The sequence below is a fragment of the Phocoena sinus genome, chromosome 12 (genome assembly GCF_008692025.1).
Source record: "Phocoena sinus isolate mPhoSin1 chromosome 12, mPhoSin1.pri, whole genome shotgun sequence".
Classification (NCBI taxonomy): domain Eukaryota; kingdom Metazoa; phylum Chordata; class Mammalia; order Artiodactyla; family Phocoenidae; genus Phocoena; species Phocoena sinus.
In genome coordinates this window covers 70,641,069-70,657,540 of record NC_045774.1, presented here as the reverse complement: position 1 = coordinate 70,657,540, position 16,472 = coordinate 70,641,069, and the positions used below count along the sequence as shown (strand labels likewise).

General features: G+C 47.2%; 1 protein-coding gene across 2 annotated transcripts in view; it reads left to right on the top strand.

The window, feature by feature from the left end:
- The window catches only part of NT5E (5'-nucleotidase ecto), a 44,839-nt gene that overhangs the window by 15,664 nt on the left and 12,703 nt on the right, over positions 1 to 16,472 (top strand). For both annotated transcript variants that reach the window (XM_032651887.1, XM_032651888.1), the window contains exon 3: positions 4,732 to 4,920. In XM_032651887.1, coding sequence (XP_032507778.1) covers positions 4,732 to 4,920 — 189 coding nt within the window. The remainder of the gene's footprint in view (positions 1 to 4,731; positions 4,921 to 16,472) is intronic.

Genomic DNA, 16,472 nt, shown 5'->3' with positions numbered 1-16,472 from the left:
TGATATCCAGTGCTGAACGGTACAGAGTCACTCACTGGAGGATGAGAGCCATGTGACTCACGCCCTTCTTCCTGTGGAGGCAGAGCCCAGAGCCAGGGTTTTACCTCAATTTACCTCAACTTTCCTTTTCTAATATGATTATTACATGTCCAGTTAACTCTGCTTTCTCTGTTTTTAGTTATTTGTCTCTTACAGTTTTAATGACTTTGTTGTATCTGGCTTTCTGGGAAATATATATACATTTTTGAATGGTCGTGTGTGTGTGTGTGTATGTGTATATACATCATACAGGAGAGATATATATATATATCTGCTATATCTATACACACACACATATGTATAACCCTGAGACCATTCAGAAAACATTTTTGAGCCACTTTTAGAGGAGCACTTTGGCAGTAAAAACAAAAAGATGTTTTTTTCTAAATTATCCAAATCAGTGTTCTGTCCACATTTGAAGAAAACAGGGAAGTAAGGGTTTTCGTTAAGAATGAACTGATAAAGGACATCTAATTAACAATTAGAAAAGTCACGTGTTTCTTGCTGCTGTTTAAAATACCGTCGGAAACAACGAAAAGGTCAATGGTTGGCCTTGAGCGGCTCTGGGGCCCAGAGGGTCCTGCAGGGCTTGGAGGCGGGGCTGGGCCGCTCTCCACGGCTGGGGACCTGGGGCTTGTCAGGCACCCCAGGCGGCAGGTGGACGTCTATCCCACGGTGACCAAGCCTTTGCACACGGTCACCGGCTGTTGCTGAGGTCATTGTGAAGCCACAGAGGGCAGCCACGGACGTGATGAGTCACTGGCTTTTTTTCTTTTAATATCTTTATTGGAGTGTAATTGCTTTACACTGGTGTGCTAGCTTCTGCTGAGGCACTGGCTTTTGAAGTGTCTTAGGAGTGCTCTTCTGCCTCAGAGGGATGTGGTCCCACCCGAGGGACCTGGAGTACAGTCTCGGGCTGCGCTCCACCACCTGGCCTGACCTCTTCCTCTCCCCACCCCTGCAGACATCGCTGTGTGGGCTGATCAGACCTTCCCCGGGGCTCAGGGGATGCTGCCTCTGAACCACCTGGGGCTTTCCTGCCAAGAGGCCAGGGTGGCGATTACAGAGTGAACCAATCACCGACATGGGTAGGGCTGGAGTAATGTGGCCCGGTTGCCGCAGGGCGCCCTCGGGTGGGACACTTCTGTGGGGTCCCCGTCACCCCCAGAAAACGCCTCCCCCTCATCACATTTGTCCTCGCTCTGGGCTTCCTGCATGACTGGAGCAGCCTGAGGACAGAGCTGGGTCTCCTCTCAGTGAAAATCTGGAGCCCAGTAGAGTGGCCAGCTGAGGATCTTGGGCTAAAGATGTGGACGTGTTGAATAACTGAATAATTATGTGTCTCCATAATGTCTGTTCCACCCAGGGGGTTTTGAGTTCATTTAAGGCGGCATGTAATTAACGCCATAGAAGAGTCATAAACAAAGTCAGGGAGGGAGAGGGAGGGGTTCCGGTGAGCAAAGGACGTGATGGCCGGCTTGGGGGTCAGGCAGACACGATGAAGACCTTGCTTGGCCTCTCCAGGGTGTGCGAAGCAACTGGGGCAAAAGGCATTCCAGGAGTGAGGTCAGAGTCACGTGATAGGACACAAGCTCCTGAGGACAGGGACCTGCTGGGTGTCAGCACAGGGGAGGTTCCCAGTGAAAGTTGCTGGAATGGACTAGTGAGAGCAGGCAGGTGTGGGACCACAGTCCCAAAGTGGCTGGGTGTTCAGTTTTCTGGAACATGGGTTCTAAGCAGAGAAAGCTAGAAAGGGGGTGTGAGGACTGGATTGTCAGGCTGAGGAGTTCAGCATGATTTGGAGAAAAGCATTACCCCTCCTTTAATAGTCGCCAAGAAAGGGACTTCCCTGGCGGTCCACTGGTTAAGACTTTGCCTTCCAATGCAGGGGGTGCGGGTTCGATCCCTGATTGGGGAGTTAAGATCCCACATGCCTCGCAGCCAAAAAACCAAGACATAAAACAGAAGCAGTATGGTAACAAATTCAATAAAGACTTTAAAAAAATTTTTTTAAAATAGTCACCAGTAAAAAGATAGAAGGGGAGTGGGGTGGTGGAGAGACAAAGGGCTTCAGAGCTCAGACCACCCTGTCTGGGACTCTGACAGCACCCTGTCTTAGTTCTTTACCAGGTTACAACAGACAGGGGCTCCGAAGGGGCCATGCTCTTTCCAGCAGCTCTCAGGAGAGAAAGGCTGCACCATGCAGGGGCCAGGGCAGGAGCTGGGCAGGGGTGGAGAAGGACACTTGCTTCTCCCAAGACCACAGTCCCAGCAGCCCGGCTCCCCCTACAGACCTCTGACCCCAAATCCAGCCTCATTCCTCCCGTGCTGGTGACCCACAAGTATAATTTGTATTTCTAGCACGTTTAATTTATTTTAGCTAGATAATGGACTTCCTCTCACTCCCCTCATGATATACTGAAATATATCCCATGCTTTCTGTATGTGAGATGACCGATCCTGTGAGGTTTCTGATGTGTTAGGAGAACACATTCCTTTGTCCTCAGAGGCCTTTCTCTCAACTTTTTTCTTTCTTCTTGCCAGCCACACTGAAGTAGAGGACAGTAGCGTTGTCTGAAAGTCTCAGCAAACATTTCTTCAGTTATTCATTCATTCATTCCCCTGAGAGCTTGCCTCTGTGCCAGGCACTGTTCTAGGCATCAGAGATACTGACCCCCAAAAAAGCCCTGCCCACTGGAACTTCACGTTTAGTGGGAGAAGAAATAAATGAGGAAAATGTTTGGTGCCAGAAGGTGATAAATGATATAGAGAGAAATTAAGCAGGAGACGGGGTGGCAAGTGGGGCATAGGGGTGGGCTCACCTTGTCGTTTTAAGGAGAGACTCAATGAGCAGCTCACAGAGATGGTGACATGGCACTGGGGGTGACCTGGGAGCCCTGAGCTTCTTGGGGTGACTGGCAAGAAGCATATTATTCTTGATGGCCTCATGGCAGACAATGGTGGCCAAGCTGTTACACCTCTTGATTTTTTTTTGAAAAAAATCAATATTTATTTACTTTTCAAAAGTAAAGTAGGATTCGATAGATGGTTTCTTTTTTTTTTTAATTGGAGTATAGTTGCTTTACAATGTTGTGTTAGTTTCTGCTGTACAGCAAAATGAATCAGCTCTATGTATACATATATCCCCTCTTTTTCGGATTTCCTTCCCGTTTAGGTCACCACAGAGCATTAAGTAGAGCTCCCTGTGCTATACAGCAGGTTCTCATTAGTTATCTGTTTTATGCATGTTAGTGTATATATATCAATCCCAATCTCCCCATTCACCCCACCCTCCCTTTCCCCCTTTGGTGTTCGTTCATACGTTTGTTCTCTACGTCTGTGTCTCTATTTCTGCCCTGCAGACATCACCTCTTGATTTTTAAATGTTGCCTGTGAGTTACTTACAGCACTGCGGGTCCCACCCCACATCTGTGCGCCACTCGTTTTCAGGCCATCCGTCTGGAATGCCCCCGGCTTTGCCATCAGCCGTGCTGTTTATTTTATGTGCTCACTGGCACGTGTTGGCTTGACTGATTCGAGAGACTCCAGAGTTCCCCACTGGAGCACACGGAGACCCCCAAACCCCACGGCATCAAAAGGGATGCGTTTAACAGTCCTGTAGCTCCTTAGAGAGTTGAATACTTTTCACACTGGAGATGGCAGACTCCTGGGTTTCGAAAGAGCATTACGAGACTGATTCATGTTTCAGCATTTTCATTTGAAAGATGGTTCTGAGATACTTGCATAAGGGAGTCTGGATCCTCTAGAGGGTCCCGAGTCACAGGTGGCTGGATGTGACTTCAGGGCAGCGTGTCTGTGTTTGCAGTCACCTGTGTGCCAGTTACAGCCATAAGCCCTCAAGCTGCGCTGGGGTTTGGCCACAGGGGTAGCACGTGCCTGCGACACACAGAGCACCCAGCTGGGGAGTCACACCCATACTCACCAGCTGCCCCAGCGGTCAAGCTTCCGCTCCCACCGCGTGCAGGGCGAGCCTCCAGGGAAGGATGCGCACGCTCCCAGGGCCAGCAGTCCTTGGATGGGACACCCCCCCCCCCGCCCCTGCCCGCTGCAATCTAATCAGAGCTCCGTGATGCTCGAATGCTGATCTTAGCCAGTGAACAAGACAGAGTTGTCAACGGTGTCATACGACTGGCATTCAAGGGCTAGTTGCCGACAGAGTTTCAAGTGGGAAGACTGATGATGTTGAACTTGCAGACAAAGCCGTAGAGTAGCTAATCTGGTTGGCCTTTTTCAGTTTTATTGAGATATGATTGACATCCAGCACCTGTATGGGTTTAAGGCGTGCAGCATAGTGACTTGGCATAGATACAGCCCATCGTGCTTATGTGCTCAGCCACGCTCAGCACTGGCCTGATGGAAGTCTAAATATACAAATAGATGTAAAAAAATAGAGAGATTCCAAATCTGAAGCCTCCTCACTGTTGGAATTTGAGTAACGTAATATCATCCACAACCTTAAACCGGTGCAACATGAAGCAAATGCAACTGAACATATTGATGTGGATTTTTATTGGCTTTGTAGAGGTTTTATACTGAATTTATAAATAAGTTTTGGTCTTAGTAATTTAAGAGCTTTAGGAGATTAAGGTGTTTTTATTTGGTATGCTTGTATAATAAGCAATATGATAAAAATTGTTGTCAATAAATGTCCATATTTATTTTCTTCCTTAGGAACGAATTTAGTATTCGAAGATGAAATCACTGCACTGCAGCCTGAAGTAGATAAGCTAAAAACTCTAAATGTGAACAAAATTATTGCACTGGGACATTCCGGTTTTGAAACGGATAAACTCATCGCTCAGAAAGTGAAGGGCGTGGACGTAGTGGTGGGAGGACATTCCAACACGTTTCTTTACACAGGTAATGGCAGCGGGAGGGCTAGATAATATACGTTACATATATAGCATAATATATACATGTAATAATGTACGTAGGTGGTGCACACTGAGTGGTAACATGTATAAATCTTACTCAAAGAGACTTTTTAAAACATTTTATTGAAATACAGTTGATTTACAATGTTGTGTTAGTTTCAGGTTTACAGCAAAGTGATTCAGTTATATATATATGTACATTCTTTTAGATTCTTTTCCATTATAGGTTAATACAAGCTATTGAGTAGAGTTCCCTGTGCTATTCAGTAGGTCCTTGTTGGTTATCTATTTTATACATAGTAGTGTGTGTGTTAATCCCAAACTCCGAATTTGTCCGTCCCCTGCTTTCCACTTTGGTAACCATAAGTTTGTTTTCCATGTCTGTGAGTCTATTTCTGTTTTGTAAATAAGTTCATTTATATCATGTTAAGTTAGATTCCGCATATGAGTGATGTCATATGATATTTGTCTTTCTCTGTCTGACTTGCTTCACTTAGTATGATAATCTCTAGGTCCATCCATGTTGCTGCAATTGGCATTATTTCATCCTTTTTGATGGCCAAATAGTATTCCAATGTGTATATGTACTACATCTTCTTTATCCATTCATCTGTTGATGGACATTTTGGTTGCCTCCATGCAAAGAGACATTTACTAAGAGTAATTTATTGGTTTCATGAGTATGTCAATTCCATTCACTTATGTAAATTATAAATATATATAACATACACATTCAAATATATAAAAGGTTACTGAGGCCCAACTAAAAGTCATTGTACATCAAAAAGCAACATGCATATAAAAATTTTAAGCATAAACAACGTAATGTAAATAAGGCCTTCACAGATCAAGGTGACAGGACTTGATTGGTAGGTTCACAGGTGGCAGAAGCTGGAACTCTGGGCTCAAGCCCTAACCCTGCAGCATCCCAGGACTGTGGTGCCCTAGAAGCGACAGGCCCCCGTGCTCTTGCAAGCACTCTCTCCTCCCTCGATTTCTTCCCCCCTCCTCTCCCTTCCCCTCTCTCCATCCCTCCCTCCTCCTCTCCCTCTTTCCCTTCCCTCTCTCTTTTCTTCCTTCCTTCCCGTCTTCCCTCCATTCCTTCCACATGTCTCTCTCTCTCTCTCTTTCTCTCTCTCTCTCTCTCTCTCTCTCTCTTCCCTTGGTATCAGGTAGTTTTAGTTAGGAAAAGTCTAACTCTTTTTTTTCCCATTTGAACATAATACTGTCGCAAAACTTTTGGGTCTGGCTCAGTGAGTCTTTCCCACCATGGCCTCTCCCTGCCCCAACCACTGCTTCATGGGGCTTTAAAGTATTTTCAAGAAAAGGAAGACGAGCAGGAGAGCCTGCTGGAACTGGCTTCTATCAGCTCTGGGAAGGACGACTTCGATGGGGAACAACCCTCCCCTTGGAGAGGTTGCTGCTTCGCCCGTCTCTATGTGAGCTATCTCAGGCAATCCTATTTTTATAAAAGCAGCAATTAAAAATACCCAAAACAGGGCTTCCCTGGTGGTGCAGTGGTTGAGAGTCCGCCTGCCGATTCAGGGGACGTGGGTTCATGCCCCGGTCCGGGAAGATCCCACATGCCGCGGAGCGGCTGGGCCAGTGAGCCATGGCCACTGAGCCTGCACGTCCGGAGCCTGTGCTCCGCTACGGGAGAGGCCGCAACGGTGAGAGGGCTGCGTACCACAAAAAGAAAAAAAACCCAAAGCAGTAAGAAATGTCCAAACCCGTTAAAAGTTCTCACTAAGAAGAGAGTATGGGTAATTTTTAATTTCTTCTTAGCACCTTTGAGTGTTTTCAAATGATGAATGCATGTTGCTTTTATAATGAGAAAAAGAGACACAAATTATTTTTTTAAAAAAGGAAAGAAAGAAACACAGTATTGGGTCAGAAGTCCTTATTCCTGTTTCACTTGAAGGACCTTGAGTAGTCACCCTCTCTGAACCTGTTAGCTTCGCTTCAGAATGTCAGTGACGATGCTTCAGTGAAATCCTGCAAAAGAGAATGTGCCTTTTGGTAAGGAGATGAATTTAGTGAATGATCAGTGACTGCATGAAAGAAAGATCTGAGGATAAAAGTTACAATTTGCTTATCCGTAAACCTTAAGGTAGATAATTACAGCCTCTGGAAAAAACTGCCTGTAGGGTCTTAGTCATTTATCTCACATTTCATGATTTCTTACCAAGATTAAACTTGTTCTCATGAAAATATTCAATTTGGATATTCATCATTGTGAGGAATGAACGTAACAATGAAAGGTAATTCCAGGACACAGTAGAGGATGAGGCATATTTGCTTGTTTAAATAAATTTTCCCAGCCTCGAAAAACAAAGCAGCAACAAAAAACCACCCTCCGCTGAATTGCCTTTGGAATTAGCTTAAAGTTAAATATGATTGGTTAATCAAATTAGGGTTAAAATAATACATCTTTTGGAATTTTAAATCTTGCTGAGAACCATTTCAGCACACACACAGGACCCAGCACACACAAACACACTCACCTGAAAGAGAATTTCACAAAGTGTCGGGATTGCACCTGATATTTTCTATTCTGTTATTTCATTTTTTTAGAATGCTGGTGACTACCTGTTAAATAAGATTCATTGTCTTGTCACCAGTCCATATTTTTAAAACCTCAGCTTTAAGTGGGGCACGACCAAAATAGGACATGGACGGTTCCCCTCCAAATAGCGAAGCCCCTGCAGGTTCTCTGGATTACAGCCGCCGTGCACATGCAGACCAGACAACCCTGGTATTGCCTGACCGTTCTCACGTTGGGATGAAGAGGAGAGGACTTCCGCATCCAGGCTTGCAAAATGTCAGAGCTGCGAGGATCCGCGTCCAGGCTTGCAAAATGTCAGAGCTGCGAGGATGAGGGCTAGAATGCAGACTTCTAAAGGATTTAAATCCTAGAGTTAAGGAACTGGTCCATGCTGTTGCCTTTGGACAAAAAAGTAGTTAAAGTGTGTGCAGGTTGGAAGATGTGGCAGGTGTGCCAGGGGACTCTCCTCTGCGTGTGACCCTTGAAGGCAGACAGGCTCCTGAGACGCCGTCGCTCTGTTTGTCTCCCGCTTTTTTAACTGGATTTTGGATCATGCAAGCCCATCAGTTTGCTGTGGCCTTGGTGAGTGTAGATGTCTGTCCTTTCCTCCATCTGCACAGTTAAGGAGTTACAAGCGTGACGTCTATGATCCCTTCTATTCAAACACCCTGCTCCCTAGAAAGGCATCCATGCCAAGAGCCTGACTGCTTATTGCGGGAATTTGGGGAAGTAAAACATTTCTTGGTAGAATACTCTGTAACTTCCTTAGGTTACTGCAGTGATTTTCTTTATACCTCCAGCTCCTTTGAGGCTCACACCTCCTGGTTACCCTGTCTTCCCCCCCCACCCCCCGTTATCACTGTCACCTAAGCCCCTCCCCAGTGTCACCAAGAATTTAGCACCCAACGTCCTGTCTTCCTCTGCACTCCAGCTCCTGCCTGCATCCTGGCTGAGTGTCTCTATGGATGGTGGAGCCAGTACCCAAGTTCAGAGTCCCTTGATCCTATCAACTCGTGACTGTCACCTCCTTTTCAGCAACCTCACTTCTGGGACCATAGGCTGAGACCTGGTCATCATCCTGAATTGTGGCATGCCCACAGCCCCACTGCCCACCTCCCTCCTCTCCTTAAGGCTCTCTCACCCTTATTCCTCTGCGAAGCGGCCTGCAGCCTCACGGAAACCTGGGTCTGGTGAACCCTCCTCCCCTCCCAGCCCAGCAGGTGTCACTTCTCCTCCTTAGCCTGGGAGCGTCCATTACAGACTCACCCCACGTCTCTGGCTGACACCCGGAAGGCGGGTGCCCAGGATTGTTGAGTGAATGCCGACAGATGTAGCTCCTTTAAAAGTAAGCTCTTTTGGGACTTCCCTGGTGGTCCAGTGGTTAGGGCTTCCTGCTTCCACTGCTGGAGGCATGGGTTTGATCCCTAGTCAGGGAACTGAGATCTCACATGACGCATGGCGTGGCCAAAAAAAAAAAAATTATTTTTTAAGTAAGATTTCTTTATTTGAACAGCTTTTTGTATTAAGTACCTCATTTGTATTGCTTCTGGATTTTGGCACACATTTCTTGAATGTGAAATTCAAGCCTTTTCATTGACTTAGAGAACATAAATGATTTTAATAACCACCGTATTTTGTTCTCAAAACAAATGGAGTTCACAGTTTAAGTATAAATAAAACCAGGAAACCTTAGCGCTTGTTCTTCCCACGGCAGCCAGCGGCCGGGTACTCCGAGTGCAGGGGCGGAGCCATCCCTGCTTTGTTAGAATAAGTGAGGGAGGACAAAAGCCTTGGTTGTGGTTTGCAATCATTGTTTATCTCGCCATTGATTTTCACTCTTGTAGTTGAGATAATCTTGTCTTTTAGAAAAAGAAAGTGGTCTTATTATTTACTACATCCACAGGACAGGGAAACACTCTCCAACAAAGAACCGCTTCCTTTGGGCATCTGTAGGATTGCTGATGTGTGGGTTTATTGAGTGAGCCGGGAGAATGAGCCAGAGGACAGAGGTGTGGCCGGTAACTTCAAAGATGATGTCCTTGGTGGCACCGGGACTCACTTGTCCCAGGGGTCACTACTCAGGACCCCTCGGTCAGCTTCCAGCCATAGCCCCGCACCAGCACCAGCTTCCTTCACGGAGCAAAGCCAGAGCCTTCTGGTTAACGATTTTTGCAGCCACATAACACTGATCGGTTTTAGTTACGTCTCATGAAACCGCTTTCCAGGGCGAAGTGGGGTGAGCCAAACCCCAAATGATCTGTAAAACAGGGTCACATCCTTTGGCAGGGTTGAGTTGTCAGGCAAGCTGATGACCGACTACGTATTGTGAAATCCAAAGCCTGCTCCTGCCACAGGGCAGATCTCTTCCCGGGGCTGCCATTCGTGTTGCCCTAAGTTTGCCCCTTGATGGTCTTCAAGGACCTCATTTTTCCAGCCTCACTGTGACAAGCAGCACGGGGTCATGGAGAGGGCTTTGGACTCCGACGGCCACAGTCTCCCCCCGAGGTTGGTCACTACTGGCTGTCCGACCTCAGACATGTTACTTAACCACTCTGAGCTTCAGCTTTTTATTTTAAAAAACCGCTACAGTGATACGACTACCTCAGAGAATGTCATACGGATTAAATGAGGTGGTATAGGAACAGAACATAGTGGGTCCAAGAAAAATATGTCAGTTCTCCAATATTCTGCAATATGGGAAAATGTATAGAATTTCATTTTAAATGAAAAAGAGGAAGATACATTTTTTTTTTTTTTTTGCCATACGCGGGCCTCTCACCGTTGTGGCCTCTCCTGTTGTGGAGCACAGGCTCTGGATGCGCAGGCTTAGCGGCCATGGCTCACGGGCCCAGCCGCTCTGCGGCACGCGGGACCCTCCCAGACCGGGGCACGAACCCGTGTCCCCTACATCGGCAGGCAGACTCTGCAGGGAAGCCCCAACAATTTTTTTTCTTTTACAGCTATACAAACATTTATTACCCAGACTGTAGTCACTTGACACAACTCCAAACTAATTTATGAGGTCACTCCTCTCTTGAATAAATAAAAAGACTCTTTATCTTACAAAACTCGGGAAACACTGGAGCTCTTCTCACCCCCTCCCCCCAAAATCTGATCATTCCTTGGGGAGCCTCTATTTTTCCTGATCCCCTAGGTCCTGATTCTTACTTGTGTCCCCCCTGTTCTTGCCTCTTTCAAACCATTCTTCTTGTCCATGCAGCAGAGACCCAAATATGGAAGAGTGCCCTTTCTTCTTGATCTCCCTGAATTCCATCCACATGAGGCAGCTTCCCTCCAAGTCGGCTACGCACAGCAGGGGACCCACCGCTGTGCAGCGTGGGATGACTCTGCCTTCCAAGTCTCTGCCACCCCAGGGCGTGCCTCGCTGGCTGGCTTTCTGGCTTTCTTCTGCAGCCCGCCCTCCTCCCATTCCGGTTCTCCTCTTGTTACTCCTGTCCTCACCCCCTTGATCCAAGGCTACCCCTGAAACTCAAGTTTTCTCCCACTATTTTTATGCAAAAAATTAAGCTCTTTGTGCGCACCCCTGCTCCACCATCCCCATCATTGTCGGGGACCCGTCCTTCCAGGCAGGTCTGCCTCACCTCCCCCTGCGGAGGAGGAGAGGAACGAGGACCCAAGACCGTCATTAGGGAAGCCTGGCGGACCCTGGTCCTCTCACAGGTGTTTACTAGACAGAAAATGATTTTTTCCCTATAACGGATTCTGCCACCCATTTCCCCTTCTTTGCTATCCGTGCATACGTATTTTATTTATTATTTATTTGTTTGTTTTTGTTTATTTATTTATGGCTGCGTTGGGTCTTTGTTGCTGTGAGCGGGCTTTCTTTAGTTGCAGCGAGCGGGGGCTACTCTTCGTTGCGGTGCACAGGCTTCTCATTGTGGTGGCTCCTCGTTGCGGAGCACAGGCTCTAGGTGCTCAGGCTTCAGTAGCTGTGGCATGTGGGCTCAGTAGTTGTGGCTCACGGGCTCTAGAGCGCAGGCTCAGCAGTTGTGGCGCACGGGCCTAGTTGCTCCGCGGCATGTGGGATCTTCCCGGACCAGGGCTCGAACCCGTGTTCCCTGCATCGGCAGGCGGATTCTTAACTACTGTGCCACTAGGGAAGCCCTACATATATTTTTTTAATTGAAGTATACTTGATTTACAATGTTGTGTTAATTTCTGCTGTACAGCAAAGTGGTTCAGTTATACATATATTTACATTCTTTTTTATATTCTTTTCCATTTTGGTGTATCACAAGATATTGAATATAGTTCCCTGTGCTCTACAGTAGGACCTTGTTGCTTATCCATTCTATATATACTAGTTTGCATCTGCTAATCCCAAACTTCCAATCCTTCCCTCACACACCCTCCCTCTCCCTTGGCCACCACAAGTCTGTTCTCTTCATACATATATATATTTTTTAATTCACAGAAATTATATTGGTTATTGCTATGGCAGGGTGGGACTGTAATTAAATTTTTCTTCTCCATTTGCCAAATAGTCGTGCTAGTTTTACTTTGATAAAAAAGAAAAATTTTTTAACCTCTCTAAACCCTAGAAACTGAACCATTAATCCTAAAGTTTATGAAAAGAAAATTTTCCACAGACACTTTACTGATCAGTAGGCTTTTATTTGGCAGTTCATGGGCGGAGCAGCATCCCATGTGGCAGAGAAAAGGGGGCTTGGAAGAGCTATAGGAGGCCATAGGGTCTTAGAGACCAAAGGGAGCAGAAACAAGGAAGTTGCCCTGGGCATTGCTGACGGTTAACTTCCCTTCTGTGGAGCGCAGGGAGGTCTTGGAGCCTGTGTGGCATGGGCCTGCGGGGCTGGGAGCGCCGGGCCTGCCTGTTCTGGGAGAGCCACGCAGAAGCGCAGTGGAGTTCTGGTTTGCTGATGGGAATCTTAGCATGAGCGGCTCCATCTTGGGCCTGATCTGGTTACTTTCACAACTTGAATTCTTATAAATATGTGTGTTAAATTTTTTAAAAAGGAGAGGCATATACTCAATTTGAGAATCTGAGCTAAATACACAAATGACCAAATGTATCCTCTTACCTTTAAAAGATAAGAAACCGGGAGTGCGGTGCTTTGTCCCAAGCAGCCTGGCTGTGCCTCACTCAGATCTCTTGTCCTCAGTTTATTAATTTCCCCCAAACCTAGAAACTCATACGGTTGTCAGTTTTGGCGTCTCACGTGTAAGGAAATTTCCAAATCGTCTGTCATGTTGCGGAAGCAGAGCTTCGGGCTTCCCCACCAGAAGTCCTCCAGGTTCTGAGATGAGCCCATTTGAATTGTGCATCGTGTGCTCCACTGCCCGCCCCTGTGGCCAAAGCTAATGCTTTGTGGAAATCAGCAGTTCAGACCCTCACTGAATACAAACACCTAGCATTTCCCAGGGTACAGAACCACTGGAATGCCCTGTCCAGCTAAATGCTGATTTTCCGTAAAAAAAAATATCAGGTTTATTTACATCAATTCATGGTCCTGTGGACCTCCTTTTTAATTTCAAATGGAACTACAAAGCATGTTAACATGAAAATCAGTCTCTCTCTCTCCAGCCCGTTCCTTTGGACTTCGCATTTTAACAGGCCATAGTGATGGAACCAGGGGATGGCTGCATTGTTATGATTTTGTTTTTAATTTTTATATAAAACCCTGTTCTATAATGTAAAAAGCGAATGGGAAGTCTGGTGTCTGGAAGGATAGTCACCCTGACTTAGATCCTCCGTGAAGAGAAGAGGGTGATGGACAGCAGAGGAGAGGAGAGTTTTCCCAGTGAAAACTTTCCCCAGTGAGTGGCCTCTCCAGGCCTCACAAAGATGAAGCGAAGCCCTCAGGCCTGGCTCCACAGGACAGTGGAGTCCCACACACTGGGCACTTGTTGGAGCTTGGAGGTGTTTGTTGAGTGAGTGAATGTGTGTGAACCCATTCCCACCCTGCCGGGGTCTCTTATTTACCCCAGCCAGTCAGGACCGGGTACAGGCAGACAGCCCGGATTGGACTTCATGAGAGTTTGTGCCCACTCTGGGTACCACTTGAAGATACGTCATCACTGTTAGACCTTCCGGTCATCACTGAATGTCCAAGAGCCAGAATGTGGGCAGTATATCGAAGCATGTACAAAACAGAGGGACAGAGTCCCAATATGGAGAATGTCAGTGGCCCTTTGAGTTCTCTGGAGGAGACATGACAGCCTGTGTATCAGGGTCGGGTACAGAGATGGCTGAGGAGACAGTGACTCACCCCTCTGGTTGCGGAACACCTTTTGACAGCAGCTGGCCTGACTACCTGGGGGAAAAAGGGCATCTCGGCCAGCCTACTTCATGGCTTGCAATGCCACAAGACTTCCTGCATGTGAAAGATGCTCATAACTTAAAAAAAAAAAAAAAAATTAAACTACTTTTGGTGTCAAACACTATCAAATCTCTTGTTTTACAAATACAGGAAATAAATTTAGGTCCCAGGAGTTAAAAGTCTCTCCCAAGGTTGTGAAACAAGATTAAAAGGGAGCTGGCACCAAAACCCATTCTCTCGACAAGCAGGTGTTCGGCTTTATGAGCCCCACCCAGCTCATTAGTTGAGGAAATTGAATGGAGGGGAGTTGGGGGATGGGGCATGACTCCCCTTGACATATCGATTCCTCCACAGGAAGGGCATGTAAATCTTGTCTGATCTCTGGAGAACTGTTGGCTAAACCACTTAAAATCAGTCGTTCAACATTTATTGACCACCTACTATATGCTGGGCCAGCCCCAGAGACACAGCAGCCTCTGCCCACATGGAACTTACTGGCTTGAAAGGGATCCTGATGCCGATCAGATTTTTTTTTTTTAGTATGCAAAGAAATCAATCATATGTAATTACAAAGCATGCTGTGAAGGAGGAAGTCCACAATGCTGGGAGAGCAGGTATAGGAGCGCCTGACCACGTCTGGGGAATCATTAGAGATGATGGTAACTTGGTAAATAATTATCTCTAACCTTTATTGGGCGTTTACCTGAGTCAGGCTTCATGTGCTGCTTAACTTCTTTAATTCTCGAAACAACCTCTCAGGCAGGTGTTGTTATTTTCTCCTTTTACAGATGAATAAACTGAAGCAAAAAGATGTAAATAATTTGCCTGTGGGCCTCTGGTTCCAGGTCTTACTCTATATTCATGACTATGGAGGCGGGTGTGGTCTAGGAATGGGAGAAACTAAGATTGCTGAAGTGCAGGGTGAAGGGTCTAGATGAAGCTGGGCCACATCGTGTGGGTCTGATAGGCTATGCTGCTCACGTCAAAAATTGTAGCGTTGCTATCCAAGCGAACGTGGGTCTGCTCACCCACCATGCAGAAAAGCCAGTCCACTGACACCAGGTTGTAGTGAAGGAAAGTACAGCGTTTGTTTGCCAGGTGCCGAGCAAGGAGTCTTGTGCCCAGGAGTCCCACAGGGCCCTGCTCCGTATCAGCTGGGCAGGCGCTTGCCTGGGCCTAAGCTGGGAACGCCCGCATTCCTGAGGGGCTGCTGTTACGTTCCCTCAGACACCCTCGCTGTTCTAGGGAATGCCCTGTTACCAGCTCTAACTGTCAGCCCCACAGCTCCTGGCTCCTCCAAGGCTTGCTTCCAAGAGGACTGATTTGCCAAAAGGCTGGAATAGAGTTCTGGTAAACAGTTCTCCCCCTGCCAAGAGGACAGGCTGCGTTTCCAAAGACAGATATGTGGCTCTTGTGTGTGGAGAGACGATCTGGGGCGTGAGCCTCTGTGGCTGAATCGAGTGCTGTGGGAACTCTGAAGCCCTGGATTGCTTTCTCTGCCAGTGGTTTTCTGGGGTTGCCAAGTGCACAGGAAGCAGAGAGGGCCCAGCTGTGGGGAACGCAGACTGGAGCCAAACTAGACTGGTTATTGTCTCAGCCACGTGGGAAACGTCCTCCTTGTCTCCGATTAAGTCCATCCGAGATGAAGATGACACATCTTTTGTTCTAACAAACGGCATATCAAGGCCACTCAGCACCGGAGAAAGTCCCCTGTGCTACAGGAGCTGGGGTTGGTGGCTCCTATTTGTAAAGAGCAAGCTGATCTGATGAGGTATCTGACCCCTTAGTTCGATTCCGAATTTTTACGTTCTGTTTAAACTCAGATATATTTATGGAAGGCAGAAAAAATAAAGGCTAAAGAAGTCAGGCTTGCCCTTCTCTTGGGTTTCCAGGAATCTGCCAGACCCCTTTCTGAAACAGATGTAGGGCCTGTTCCTCCTGGACGAGGTGTTGTGCGCCACCTTGTGGATATAATGGGAACTGCACGTTGCCAGGCTTCTCTGGGCTCAGAGGATGAGCCACCATCCCTAACCGTGCCCAGCTGAGAAGGTGAAGGGACTGCCACATCCCCGTCCCCTGAAGTAAAGGCCAGGCTCCAGGTCTGTCCAAGGACCACCACAAAACCGAATGCTACTCTTCAATGCATCAGACCATCTATGGCAGTCACCGCCACCATCTGCCGGCCACCCGTAAACCTGTGCAAATGGAGGTGGGACACGGCCTGCACTGGATCTCAAGTCCGTGCTTTTGTAGAAGTAAAACTCCAAGGCTTTCTTCTTTATCCAGAGGAAGCAAGACAATGGGAAATTAAGATTGGCCACAGCTATGAATATTTCCTGCTGGTGAAATGTTGGTATTTGCAGCACTTCTGCTCTGTGGTTACTGAGCTAAAGGGGCTGCTTTTGGCTCAGGCGCAAGGCAGGACTGGGTTTTTCATAAACCCAGGTGTACAGCATAATGTCTTCAGTGAAAAGGGAAGCCCAGACACAGCTTGGGGCACAAAGGTGCAGCCACTGGGCTTGCACCTGCTTTGGTGAGTGCCCTTCGGAAACCAGCTCTTGCAGGCTCTCTGAGAACAGCACGTCGTAGGCTGTGTTGGGCAGTGGAGAGAACATAAGCTCCGGTGTCTCACAGCCCTGCTTTTCAACCCGCCCTCCTTCACATACCAGCTGCGTGACCATGGACGCATGCCTG